Source organism: Stegastes partitus, unplaced genomic scaffold (assembly GCF_000690725.1).
Source record: "Stegastes partitus isolate 25-593 unplaced genomic scaffold, Stegastes_partitus-1.0.2 Scaffold1260, whole genome shotgun sequence".
NCBI lineage: Eukaryota > Metazoa > Chordata > Actinopteri > Pomacentridae > Stegastes > Stegastes partitus.
In genome coordinates, this window is record NW_007578991.1 from 136,928 (window position 1) to 150,571 (window position 13,644).

Below are 13,644 nucleotides of genomic sequence, written 5' to 3' on the forward strand. Positions count from 1 at the left end.
CACCGCCGTGCTTCACATCATGAGAACCTGAAACATTGTGAAATTCGTCCCAGCAGCTTCCTCAAAATAACACTAACTAAAAACAGTAACGACAACCCAGTGAACTGTGAGCTGAAGCGAAGGCGGAGCAGCTCATGACTCAGCGGTAACACAATAGTGTGAGTCGGCGTGTAACCGAGATACAAACTCATCCTTTAGGATTCTTTGTGACTCCGTCAGAGCTCACAAGTTACACAATTAGAGCAGTGACACAACGAACCACAGTGAAGGTGTGTTCAGTCAGGAAACCGCTGAGCCTGTCGAAGCAGAAAATCCACCAGGATCAACCGGAAAAGTCAGACAAACACCCCCGACGGGAGCTTTTCTAATTACACATTTACCCAATTAAGTCTGAATCAGATTCGTTCATGTAATTAAAGCATTTAGGAGTTCGTGTGTTGAACTTTATCACCCTGAAGACGTCCTGTTAGAGACAACAGGGACTCACACAGTGGAGTCAAACCACCACAAAGATGTGTCACCAGTGGAAACGTTGTGGCTGTTTGTGCGTATTTGTCGAGTCTTCCTGGATGTTTTCTGTCTGTAGTGGATTTACAGTCTCTCACTGTTTGTTTGTGTCGCTTTGAATCTCATGCTGCTTGTTTTTTGTCATTTAGCATCTCAGGTTTGTCGTTTTTTATCTGATTTTGGTCATTTTGAATGGATTAGGTTGGGTTAGCAGGCTGACATGTTTTATACACGTCTCAGTATTTAATGCATAAATAACCTGAAACACATACATGTACGTGTTGATATTTCCATACGTGAAGCATGTGCAGCTTGTTCTGTTGGAGCTGTGATACTGAACAGACGTTTGACCGCACAGGCTGAAACCAAAAAAACCCACCAACAGTAAATGGGCTTTACAGTAAACAGCTCCACCCTCATTAGGAGGTAAACACATCACGTCCATCATGTCCGCTGAGTGGCTCCAATCAAGTTAGCATCGACTTAACATTGTTTCAGAGAACACGAACCCAAGACTGAAATAACCTCAGCAGCAGCAGCAGCAGCAGCTCGTTCTAAACGCGACAAACAGCCAGAAGTGGACAGAACATCAAAGACGTGACTGGAGGTATAAAAAGTCTTTGGTTTCCTATTTTTAAAGCAGGGCAGCGCCTCAGTGGAGCAGAAACTACGCAGTGTGTCGGGTTAGACACCTGTGGAAGATGGAAACGCCCTTATCTACAGAAAACAATACAGCGCACACCTGTAGAGCTCAGCTAAATGTCAAACCACTCCTCCTGCTAGTTTAACAGTCCACAACGTCCGCTTATGAACAATCAAAAACAAAAAAGGGAGACTAGATTTAAAATTAAGGCCCAAAAGTGCAAAATCAACACGACAAAAGTGAGTCCAGCTGTGATTTCTGATCAACCTGCCTGCTCCAGATGTTTGGTGTGAACCAGACCAGGACCACCACAGTGAAGCACGGAGGTGGCAGCATCATGATGTTGGGCTGCATGAATTTAAAAATGTGGATAAACCAGAATACTGGCTGACAACATCACACAAGAGGTTCAACACATCTCTGAAGTGTTTGAAAGAAAAGGGAACACAACCCGCAAGCGAAGAGAAAAAAATGCTTCTTAAGAATGTCGTCAAGAATAAAGATGTTTAAATAATGTATGTGGACCCTTTGTTCCATTAGCAGACGAGCTAATGAGGCGGTTTGCGAGAGCTTCGGTTTCCTTTTTGAATGACTTCATGCTGAACAAAATGTCAGCAGGGAAGTTTCGAGACTTGTCGTGACCGATTAGCATTAGCCCGGCAGGCTAACGTTGTAGCCATTAGCTCACTAGCTAAAGTAGCTCTCCCCCGGTAAGAACTATTTTGCCAAAGCACATGGAGGAATTTTGCTGTTCCACCTTCCTGAGAGAACAAGAAAAGCTCTTCTTCTGTGAGCTTTAGCCTAGCTTAGCATACACACATGGACACCAGAGGAAAATGCACATCTGTCTCCACCAAAACTGGAAATAATTCACCTTCTAACAACTCGTGGGTATGTTTTCAGCAGGTGTAGGTCAACAAACAACTCCAGCGCTACCGTCTGATGAATTCTCAGGAAGTTCAGATGTAAAAGATCAGATTCAGGGCTGATCAAGGCTTATATAGATGATGCTGATCTATATCAGCACGAATCTACGCCAAGTCCCTTGTTTACATCTATCGTCACAAATAGAAAGCACAGGAAGTGACGGAACATGTTTGAATGTTTTTCTCAATAGATAAATGGCAGCATCATCAATCAATAATTGATTGATTGTTAGCAAAAAGTTCAAACAGTGGAGATTTGTCAGGTGCTAACGTTGCTAATTTTGTCAACGAACACTCTGTTGGTTCCAGTTTGTCTGAACCACATGACCTCTAGTCAGAGGCCATTAACCACCACATGGTCCCGTTGCTGCTAAACTCCCACAATGCTCTCTGCTGCCAACATGAGCTGTAGTCTGAGTGACGCCTCCTCTGGTCTCTAGAGGATTAAACAGGAAGAGGCTCCACCTGGTGGAACAACCAGGTACTGCAGCTAAACCCATAAACTTGACTAAAACGTCTCGATACGTCTCCAGAACGACTCAAAATTGGTCTAAAATCCTCAAATCTTGTTCGTATTTTCTCAGAACTGAATCGTCCTGAAAGAAAAATCCTGAAAATGACTAAACTTTTGTCTAAAATTACTTAAAACTTGTCAAAAATTACTTAGAAATTGTCCAAAATGATTCGAAACCACATCGGTACTTGCTAGCTAAACTCCCACAATGCTCTCTGCTGCCAACATGAACTTCCTGTAGCCTGAGTGACGCCTCCTCTGGTCTCTACAGGATTCAACAGGAAGAGGCTCCACCTGCTGGAACAACCAGGTACTACAGCTGGTCTACATCATGTAGAGAAAACAGGTTTTCAAAGTTTACCAACAAGGTTCCACCTGCAGAACATCAAGGAACAGACTGGATGCAGAATTAATAAATGTGTTGCAGATCTATTCATAACTTTGAAGCACTTGGACCGAGTATTATCTGGAAAGATGGTATCAGACTGAGTCAACCAACGTGACTGAGACACCCCTAAACATTCCTTCAGTCGCTCCACCTATTGAAACAACAACAATGTGGTTTAGCATCAGTCAAACACGTAGCGTCACGTTCGTGTTGAGCAACGATGTAAAGAAAAAGGACAGAGTTGGACCAACAGGTGAGCCGTTTAATTAATGGACCAGCTGGTAGAAGACGGCATGAGGAGATCCAGACGAGGGACCAAAGCTTCACACTGAAGGACTGAAGCAGAGAAAAAAAATAAAAGTGTCTTCTGAGGAGAATTCAGGTGAAACTCTGAATGTCATTCAAAACGCAGCAGACGGTGAGCGGGAGGCCAAGGGAGCGACCGACCACGCCCTGAAACTGAATGAAGGTTTGTTTGTGGAGGGGGAGGTGATGCAACCTGTTCCACAAAGAGAAGCAAACTGCTGCGAGATGGCTGGAAACAGTAGAAGAACAGTAGTAGTGGAACAAGAGCAGAGAGACACCTGAAGAAGAAGCCAAAACAAACTCTCATCCTTGTTTTGTTGTTAGAAGTTGCTCCAGAGCTTCACCAACTAGAAAAACAAACTTATTAGTTAAGTCCAAGCCAGCCTGACAGATGCTCGGTGAGAACACCTGTCCCTGGAGTTCACCTGTGAAGCCCGAGCAGCCGACTCACCCAGAACAGCAGGTTGAAGAAGAAGAGCAGGTACTTGATGCATTTGTTCACAGCCATGGTCCCGGTGTTCACGTCGGTCTTCTGTCGGTGGGTTCGGAGGCGACTGCAGCACCGGCGTCCTTCACTCTGGAGCACAAACACAGAATCTGCTGCGAGCGGCTGAAGTGCAGCCGGTTGGACCCGTTTCCTTCCAGCGGCGCCGCCTCCAGCCTCCAGCTCCTCATCGGAAACTCCCCCTTTGTCTTCTTCCCTCCTTCTTCTCTTTTCTTTCCTTTATTTCACTCCAGAGGCAACAAAAAAAGACATTTTATCTCTGAGCAGGATGAAAACCTGTTTAATGAAACACATTTATTCACTTACTTACAGACTTTAGTTCAGTTTTATTCTCATTCAGACATGTTAAACACACACAGCAGAACCCAGAAGAAATAACGTTTTGGAGCAAATACGTCAAATAAACCTGTGATGAATAATTAAATAACCTTTAATCCTATAACAGCAGAACACATTATGGCATGTAAATAAATTATTAGTGCATCGATAAGCGAAGCAGCTCAACCTGCAGCGTCGGCTCGACTGTTTTTATCTTTATTTAATCATGAATATTTCATTTCATCTGTTGTTTTTCATTCATAACACGACGTTGATGTTGTTTGTGTTGCTCTATTTTACTTTTTATTGTAAAATGTTCTCTATTAAGTCCAATTTATTGATAAAGTTATTAATTTACTGACTAAATTAAACCTTTAAGCTGCTGACGTTGCCGTGAAAGGTCGCTTTGGTTGATTTAAAATAACTTTGTTTGTTGGCTCACGATCGTGGAGTTCAGTCGGGAAAATTAATCAGATATAAATTTAAAATCATTTTTTTGTGCCTCATTAAATAAAATTGGCAAAAAGTAAATATTTCTCACCAGATTCTGTGAAAAACTGAAACTTACGCACCAGAATTTAGTGATTTAAACGAAGCCTTGAAGCTGCAGGTCGTGTTCATAATAGTGTTGAATCTGTTTCATCTCGTGTCTAATTTAAAGTGAACTTTAATGATAATAACATTAATCTGAACAGTTACGTGTTTTATTTTGCAATAAAACAAACGTCATGTTGGAAAAATCATTTAAAAAAAAGTGATCAATACAAGAACAAATGTTTTAATGAAACTCGTTTGAGACAATTTAAGATGTTTGTCGTAACAAAATTAATTAATATTGGTCAGAATGTTTTACTTTAGTTCTTTTTAATCCATGAAGCTTCAAATCCTCGTTTATCAGAACATGTTTCTACGTGAACAGAGCAGCTCAGAACAGATCCTTCGACGTTTTCACCTGTTTTGTTTCATTCTGCAGGTTTTCTGTTTGTATTCTGTGGTTTTTTTTCTGGACTATTTTTCCATCCGGCTGCTTTGTTCCTGTGATTCACAATGAAGGCAGAACAGAACTCCAGCAGATAAGATCTGAAGCCAGACGGTTAAACGTTCACTTCAGCTCCTTTAAGTTTCCTGTCTCCATCTAGTGGCAGCTCCATGAAACTACAACACAATCAGTAAACTGTTGTCCAGCTTCTCTCAGACCTTCAGCTGGTTTCCATCAACACCGACACAGAAGAGTTTAAAACCTGCAGTTCCTCAAACGGCCACTTGAGGCTCCAACAGTGAGTCTGTCCCCATAAACCTTCACAGTAAAACAGTTTTCCTGGATAATACGCGTAGTTTTATGGTCCATATTTGACATCTGATCCCAATAAATTCATGTTTATCACATTAATAACTAATTTTTAAAGCCAAACATTGAACCATTAAAACAAGAAGTCCGGTCAGCAAACTACGACTCTCTGCCTCCATCTAGTGGCAGCTCCACAAAACTACAACTGAATCAGTGAACTCCACAGTCGAGTTCATTCCTTTATCGTCCACAACAGCCAACAGGTACCCCAAGAAATACAAACATGAACTGACCCAAAACCTGCAGTTCCTCAAACGGCCACTTGAGGCTCCGGGGTCCCCGTAAACCTTCACGTTAAAATGTCCGATTTTATCGCAGAAATAAACACGTTTAGTCGAGTCCCGAGACTTTTCTGCTTCCAAAAGTCGTATTTAAATCTTCCAAATGATACACATTCAAAAATAGTTCAGCTGCAGTACCTGGTTGTTCCACCAGGTGGAGCCTCTTGCTGTTTAAGGATTCTTAAATATTTCGTCATGCAAAACCAAGTTGTGCAAAAACTGTTCATCAGCGTGGAAGGTTCATTAACAGTTGTGTAGTTGTTGCATCAAAATAAGAGCGTAGGGGGCGACAAAATCACGCAAAAGTTAGTCTGGAAATTTATTGAACACGTGAAATTCTGCGACGTGTTTGGAACTGAAAGAGTTTACTGACGATACTCAGTGAATATTCAACTTCAAAACATTTCTTAGTCTGCGCTGCGACTTCAGGACCTAATAAAGCGTTTTATCACTTTTTACTTGAGGTTCAACAGAAACAGAACGCTAACGGACAAAACACAAGGAAACAAGTTCAGCTAGCTTTCCTGCTAATTTGTGAAAGTAAAAAACAGTCTTTACATGAACTAAACTTCAGGAACCACCGGCTCCACTGGACAAACTCCAAAACTAGAAACCCAAAGTGTGTCCGGTCCAGTCCAGCTTCAGTAGTTTCTGCTGAAGTGCTGGTTGACCTTGAAAATGGCGACGAACAAAGTGAGGCCGATGAGGAAGAACTGGTTCTGCTCCTTCAGCCAGACCAGAACCATCTTGACCTGGCCGTCCGAGTCGTGGTACTCCATCAGGAAGTGGTCGCCGCTGTAGTCCGACGACGGCGACTTCTTCACCATGCGGATGTGAATCGGCGAGCTGACGCACCAGAACGGTTTCTGGAACTCGTCCAGCAGCGTCAGCGTCATGACGCAGCAGTTCTGCAACGAGAAACAACCGTCGGCGCTGGAAACGGGTCGGGTTTCTCTTTCTTGCTCTTCAACAATATTATCATCTGTTGAAGAGCAGCTTTGCAGCAAGTTAAATTATTTTGAGTCAATAAATTAAATTTCACCATAAATAAGTTAATCCAATAAAGTTTTTTCTTTTTAATTTGTTTTATTTTGAATTAAAAACAAGAAAATGTTTCTTTTTTTGGAAACATTTTTTGTTTAGAATTTTTAGAAAAAGAAACAAAAATGCTTCTTTTTTCATTTTTAATTTTAAAAATGAGAAAACGGCCTCTTTTTTAAATTATTTTTTTAAAATTTCACTTTGCATTCACATTAAAAATCAAGCGAAATCAAGAAACGACTCGTTTTTCTTTTAGTCTGATTTCTTTTTGTCCATCAACCTCATAAATCAAAAACCGCAGGTGGAAGGAGAGGACGACCTGGAAGTGACTTTCAAAATAAAAGTCAAACGTGTTTTGGGTACTAAAGTATAATATAAGTGTTTTCCTATTAAATTATAAAACAAAACAAAACTGACAAAGTCGTCGTTTATCTCTTTTAAAACAAAAACTAAAAAATCTACAAAATCGGTCATTTTTTCTGATAATGTGACAAATGTATGAAAAAAATCAGGTTTCCTGTTTTGAACTAAAACACTAAACATTTAGGAAACGTTTCCGTATTGCTGCCTCTTGGTGGCGCTAACGTTCCCCATACGTTCAGATTTACCTCCACCGAACCCTCCAGCGCGTCGCTCTTCCACGGCAGCTTGAAGCTTCCAGACAGAGACCTGTGCTCAGACAAGTCGCTTCTGTTGATGACGTCCAGCTTCACGAGTCCACGTTTGACCTGAACTGAACCAGAACCAGCACAGTTACAGTCAGACCCGTCCAACATCCACACACGGGTCAAATATTCCAAGTCCGGCAGAGAACGCTTCAGACAAATCAGAACCGGTCGAGCAGAAGCCGTTAATCTACAACCTGCTCTCTGAACATGCAGGACCTTCGTCTTCTGTCTGAGCAGTTAGCATCCGTTAAATCGGTTTAATCGGACCTCTTTTTGTTCTTCCTTTATCAGCGTGGACCGTCCAGATGTGTCGACTGTTCTGATGCCCGCTTATTTCACACATTCAACACACAAAGGCCACTTAAAATACTTTAAATTGTGCATTAAATTGTATAAAGACAGACAAAAACAGTGTGAAAACATTCAGAAATACAAGATTTAAAGTTAAAGAAAGTACAAGTTGGACTAAAACCTACAGGAAACAGAAAAGTGATTCATGGATTCAGGTCAGTGGAAGAAGGAACCAGAGCTGGTTTCTGTCAGTTCACATCGATTTGTTTGTTGAATGAGTCGTTTTGTGTAATTAAACACGTTTGTACGAGAAGAATTACTGGAAATAAGGAAGAGAGCTTCAATAGAAACTCGTTAATCTAAAAGGCGACCAACAGGTCTGGGTTTTCCAGGTGTTTGGTTGAATCTCTACACGTAGAACCTTCTGTGTAATCAGATTACCTTGGCTGCAGGACAGCTGGCGGAAGTGTCCGGACATGATCTCGGCTCCAGTGTTGTGCAGGACGAAGTGCAGACTGTAACCATGGAGACCGAAGTCTGGGTCCGAGTCGTCCGCCGGCGGCGGGTCCATTCGATCGGCGTACGGGCTGCAGGACGGATGGACTTGTTTGTTTTAATAGTAGCTTCGTAATATCGACCACTAGAATGTAGGAACCCGGTTCTGATCAACCCCAAGTCATTTAAATGTATGAGATCTAGTCGGAGGTCGTCAACCTCCACATGGTCCTGTTACTGCTAAACTCCCACAATGCTCTCTGCTGCCAACATGAGCTGTAGCCTGAGTGACGCCTCCTCTGGTCTCTACAGGATTAAACAGTGAGAGGCTCCACCTGGTGGAACAACCAGGTACTACAGCTAAACAAAAAACTGACCAAAACATCATGAAACTTCTCTACAGTGACTAAAACTTTCCCAAAACTACTCAAAGATTGTTCATAATGACTCGGTAGTTGCCCTAAACGGCTGAAAACTTTCACCAAATATGAAAAACTTGTCCAAAATGTCTTCCAATTAGTCCACTTAGGACTCAAAAGTTGCCTAAAGTGTTTCAAAAATCGCCCCAAATGAGAATCATTTGTCCAAAACCACTTTAGCTCTAGTCGGAGATCATGAACCTCTTCAGAGTCTCTGTCATGGTCCCGTTGCTGCTCAACTCCCAATTCTGGTCTCTACAGGATTAAACAGTGAGAGGCTCCACCTGGTGGAACAACCAGGTACTACAGCTGGTCTACATTTACTGACATCATGTAGAGAACTCAGGTGTCCTCCGTCTCGTGGAGCTCGTCCGTTATGGAGACGTGAACTCACCTGACTGGAGATCCCAGCAGACTTCTCTCCACCAGCTTGTGGAAGTGCAGGCTGGCCATGATGAAGGCTACGCTGTTGTGACCCTACGAGCACAGAACTGTCGACTTTATACGTGTGCGTTATGAGAGTACAGAATGAATGCTCAGTCAGGTGCATTTATAATCGTCCACATAAACACAAAATGTGAGGCAGCAAACACAAGACCTGGTTCAGTGGTTCCTGTTGTTTTGTGCTTGTAAACTTTTGGACATCCAATCAGCAGAAATCTGTATATCGTAGATCATGAAATTAGAGAAGATTTAGGAGGGTTTTACTAAAGAAAGCCGGCTAAGCCTCCAGACACACTTAATCCTTAATTTTGCTTTGCCTGCCATTCGCCAAATGAGTAAAACCCAACCAATGTCGAAGTCAGTTTTAGGGAGTAAAGAAACTCAAAATTGTTAAAAGTACAAATGCGACTAGCTGCTAGCTAAACTCCCACAATGCTCTCTGCTGCCACCATGAACTGTAGTCTGAGTGACACCTCTTCTGGTCTCTACAGGATTAAACAGTGAGAGGCGCCACCTGGTGGAACAACCAGGTACTACAGACAAACAAAAAACAAAAACCTTGACCAAAACACCATGAAACTTCTCCACAGTGACTAAAATTTGTCCAAAACTACTCAAAGGTCGTTCAAAAGAACTCAAAAACTTGTCCAAAATGTCTTCCAATTAGTCCAAAATTTCTCAAGAATTGTCAAAAAGTGCTCAAAAGTTGCCAAAAAAGAGAATAATTTGTCCAAAACCACATCCTAATCAATCCTAATTTGACTTAAACACTTCAGCTCTTGTCGGTGGTCATTAACCTCCTCAGAAGTCCTTGTGGTACCCGTTGCTAGCTAATCATGAACTTGCCTGTTACAGTCCTCTATCTTAAATTATGGATCATGAGGTACCAGAGGTGTCCGTCTCCATTTTCATTAAAACACGTCAAAGCATCATCTGGGTTATCTGTTAAAAATTTACCCTCCAGATGCCGACGATGAAGCCCGGCGGCAGATACATCAGGTTGATCAGTTTGTCTTTGCCGAAGAACTGATACGGGTTGGTCTTCATGTCCAGCTTCAGAATCAAAGAGCGCCAACCGGGTCTGTGGGAAGAGGAGAGTCGGGATCACTGGGACTTTCTCAATACGGATTACAATGTACGAATTTAAAGGAGGTTAGTAAGCGTCAGAAAAGTGTCGGGCCGGACCTGAATATCTGAATATTTGGTCATTGTGGTGGAATCCGGATCGCAATTGTGACATCAGCAACGGCTATCCTAAACTGCCTTTAGCAGCCAAGCACTGCCGGTGCATCCCGCCTACTTCCACCCTGTCGGAGCGCACAAAACCCCATCCCGTCAGTCCGAATACTGACCTGCCACCCGCCGCTATTCCCCCCCACGTCGGACCAAGTATTCGGATATTCGTCATCGAACAGGCCCGAAGATCCGGAGCCCAGAAATTGCTATTCAGACCAACCCTACCAAGTGTCCTGGTGTCCTTTCCTAGCTAAACCCCCAGGATGCTCCCTGCTTGCTAACATGAAGTCTGAGTGACGCCTCCTCTGGTCTCAATCGTATCAAACAGTGAGAGGCTCCACCAGGTGGAACAACCAGGTACTGCAGCTGGTCTTCGATACATTTTCTGACATACACGACGTTGTTCTTGTGTTTTATTGGTCAATGTGTAACAGTTGAATTAAGAAAAAATGACTAAAATGCTCAAAGAGGGACACAAAAGAACCACAATTTGATGCAAGACGACCAAAATTCAACACAAATCAACCAAAACATGATTTTATAAACTGCCACATAAGTCGTTGTCATGATGACTGTTGCTAGCTAAACTCCCACAATGCTCTCTGCTGCCAACATGAACTTCCTGTCATCTGAATGACGTCTCCTCTGGTTTCTACAGTGTTAAACAGTGAGAGGCTCCACCTGGTGGAACAACCAGGTACTACAGCTGGTCTACAGGACATTTACCTTCTTCTTTATCTATTCATAAAAATGGAATGGATGCACCAAGTGTGTCCGACCTCCTGGCTTTGGGGCTCTTCGGGTTCTCCTTCAGGTTCTCCTTCCTGACTCCGTGCAGCTGGATGCTGCGGATGTTGCGGTACAACGGGAAGCTGCCGCCTCCACTCCAGCGGATGACGACGGACGACTCGAAGAAGTACGCTCGGCTCTGCTCCAGCACCACCTCCCTCCCCCAAGAGTTGCACACCGTCAGCTCCCAGCTCACGTTCAGGTTCCTGGAAAAGACAAACGAGGACGAAACAACGGGACTTGACTAATGTTTGGGATTTTACAGATGTTCAGCGGTTTTAAAGCGGCACCTTGTTGGATTCACACCGTTTAAATGCAATCTGGTTCTGAGGAGGTCGGGTGACGGGTGTTTCACAGAACGACCCTGAACTGAAACTGATAAATGTCGTGAACAGTCGGCTACCTGAGGACCCACTCGGTCTGCCGGGGCAGTCCGGTGTACGGACTGATGTCTCGCAGTTCCTTCCTCCACTTGTTCATTTCCTGTCCGGCGATGGTCCTGAAGTACATCTTCTTCCAGCATCCCGATTGGTTCTCCTCCACCAGGTTCATCGAAGCTTCGTCCACCGACTTGGGCCTCCAGGTCTGACTCCCAAACTCGGACATGTACATCTTCTGCCACACGACGCTAAAGTTAGAGGAAGTCACAGCGAGACACTGGCTGCAGGGAAGTTCACTTCACAATAAAAGCCCTCGAGCTATTTCATGATTAAAAACAAAACCTCTCAAACCAGTTCTAAGTAAAAGTCCTGCAACTTCTTCACAACAAAAGCCCTCACACTACTCCAAAGTTAAAGCCAATCAGCTGTTTCACAATAAAAACCCACAAACCGCTTCAAATTAAAAGCCCTCAAGCTACCTGACAATAAAAACCTCCCACTTGCTTCACAATAAAATGTAAAAGTGAAAAAAGTAAAAGTCCTCCAGCTGTTTCACAACAAAAGCCTTTCAGTCGATTTTAATATTCAGAATCTGAACCGTCGACTCACTCGTCGTTGGCGAGTCGGTGGAACAGTCGGCTAACGTGACTGACGCAGAACAGCGACGAGGCGTCGAGGTACGACAGGATCTTTATCAGGATCTCAGGAGGCAGCCTGGAGACAGGACAGAGATGTTACCATGGAGACGGGATGGACATGTTCAACCAATCAGCAGCCGGAAGCAGAAAACATCCAGGAAGTGGACATAAATCAGGACAGGACGTGATATTTACATTAATCGTCTTTGTTTCTGTTCTCATCTTGTTCTCGTTAATCAGGTTTCATCTTAAATAAATGAAGTTAATCGGCTCATTTTGTATAATTAATGATATTCCAGCATCAGAACCTTAACGTCTAACTTAATCAGGTACATTTCTATAATTATTTTATTGTGAAATCTGGAAACTAATTTTTAAATCGGTTTGGTACATTTCCATAAATAATAATATCGTGTGGTTTAAACTTTGACAGTTAAATTAAGACGTTTGACATCATAAAAAGTGTTTCCGGTGAGAAGTTAAACGTCTAAGCAGACAGGATGTGACGTCAGCCCGACAGGTGAACTCACCTCTCCACCAGGTTCTGCGTCTTTCTGTCTTTCCGTTTCTGAGCTGAGCGGCTGGAAAACAAAACAAAACAAACAAAAACGAGTCAAATTAAATCCAATCTGGTGAAAAACTTTTAAGCGCCTCTGGAGCTCGTCCCGGCTCCGTCCATCACCTGCTCTCCGTCCCGGTCAGCGGGCTGCGGGCGGCCCTCGGACCCGGTCCAGTCCTCCCCGGACCCGGTCTGTCCCTCCTCAGCCTCCGTCCTCGCTTCCCCGGGCCCGGTGCTCCTGTCCCCGGGCCCTCCGGTCCGGGCTGCCGCTCCAAACCCTTCAGGAGGCTGCTGAAGAACTCGCCTCGTCCCGCCGCCATGACGGTGCTCGCTCCGCCGCTCCGGCAGGGGGCGCTGCTGCTCCACCGGGTCGGACGGAGGATGAACGTTTATCATTAACGTCAGAAAATATATAAAACACGGCTCAACTTTAATATTTAAATCAGTCAATAAATAAGATTATTATAAAAAATAAAGCAATAAAAATATAGTTTTAATCCTTAATAAATATAATAATGTAAACATTAAATAAACGTTTTTAATTAGTTTACAGTGGCAGCGGGGGTTTTAAAATAGTCAACTAAATATGAAAAATAAAAAAAAATACATCAGATACTGCAGAGATTTAACTTTAATATTAACTTAATGTCAATAATCATTTTACAGGCACAGCAGGAATGTTTAATTAGTCAAATAATTTTATATAATAAATAATAATGGAGGGATTTCACTTTAATATCATATAATATGATATTTAAATCAGGCAGATAAATATTATAATATATTGAAATTAGTACTTGATTAAAGAGTCCTAAACAGATAATATTTCAGATTAACATTTTAATAACTTGGATACGTTTATATAATAAATAATATTGTGCAGTTGTATCCTAAATATTTATTATAATTAAAAGTATATTTTAGGCTCCTAACTTGAATATTTAAATT

The 13,644-nt window shown here is 42.7% G+C and overlaps 2 protein-coding genes across 2 annotated transcripts in view; both read right to left on the minus strand.

Annotated features, from left to right (window-relative positions):
* LOC103369263 (tetraspanin-8-like) overlaps positions 1–3,916 on the minus strand; it is an 18,795-nt gene extending 14,879 nt beyond the window's left edge. The window contains exon 1 of the mRNA XM_008297942.1: positions 3,736–3,916. Within this exon, the coding sequence (XP_008296164.1) occupies positions 3,736–3,792 (57 nt within the window). The 5' untranslated portion in view covers positions 3,793–3,916. The remainder of the gene's footprint in view (positions 1–3,735) is intronic.
* A 2,150-nt stretch (positions 3,917–6,066) lies between these two features.
* Positions 6,067–13,016, minus strand: LOC103369264 (F-box only protein 15-like). Its single transcript, XM_008297943.1, has 10 exons — positions 12,820–13,016; positions 12,668–12,718; positions 12,109–12,213; positions 11,523–11,747; positions 11,110–11,325; positions 10,052–10,175; positions 9,045–9,127; positions 8,178–8,323; positions 7,386–7,510; positions 6,067–6,644 (listed from the first exon to the last, which is right to left on the minus strand). The coding sequence occupies exons 1-10, from the start codon at positions 13,014–13,016 to the stop codon at positions 6,378–6,380; spliced, it is 1,539 nt and encodes a 512-aa protein (XP_008296165.1). The 3' UTR covers positions 6,067–6,377.
* Positions 13,017–13,644: the final 628 nt, after the last annotated feature.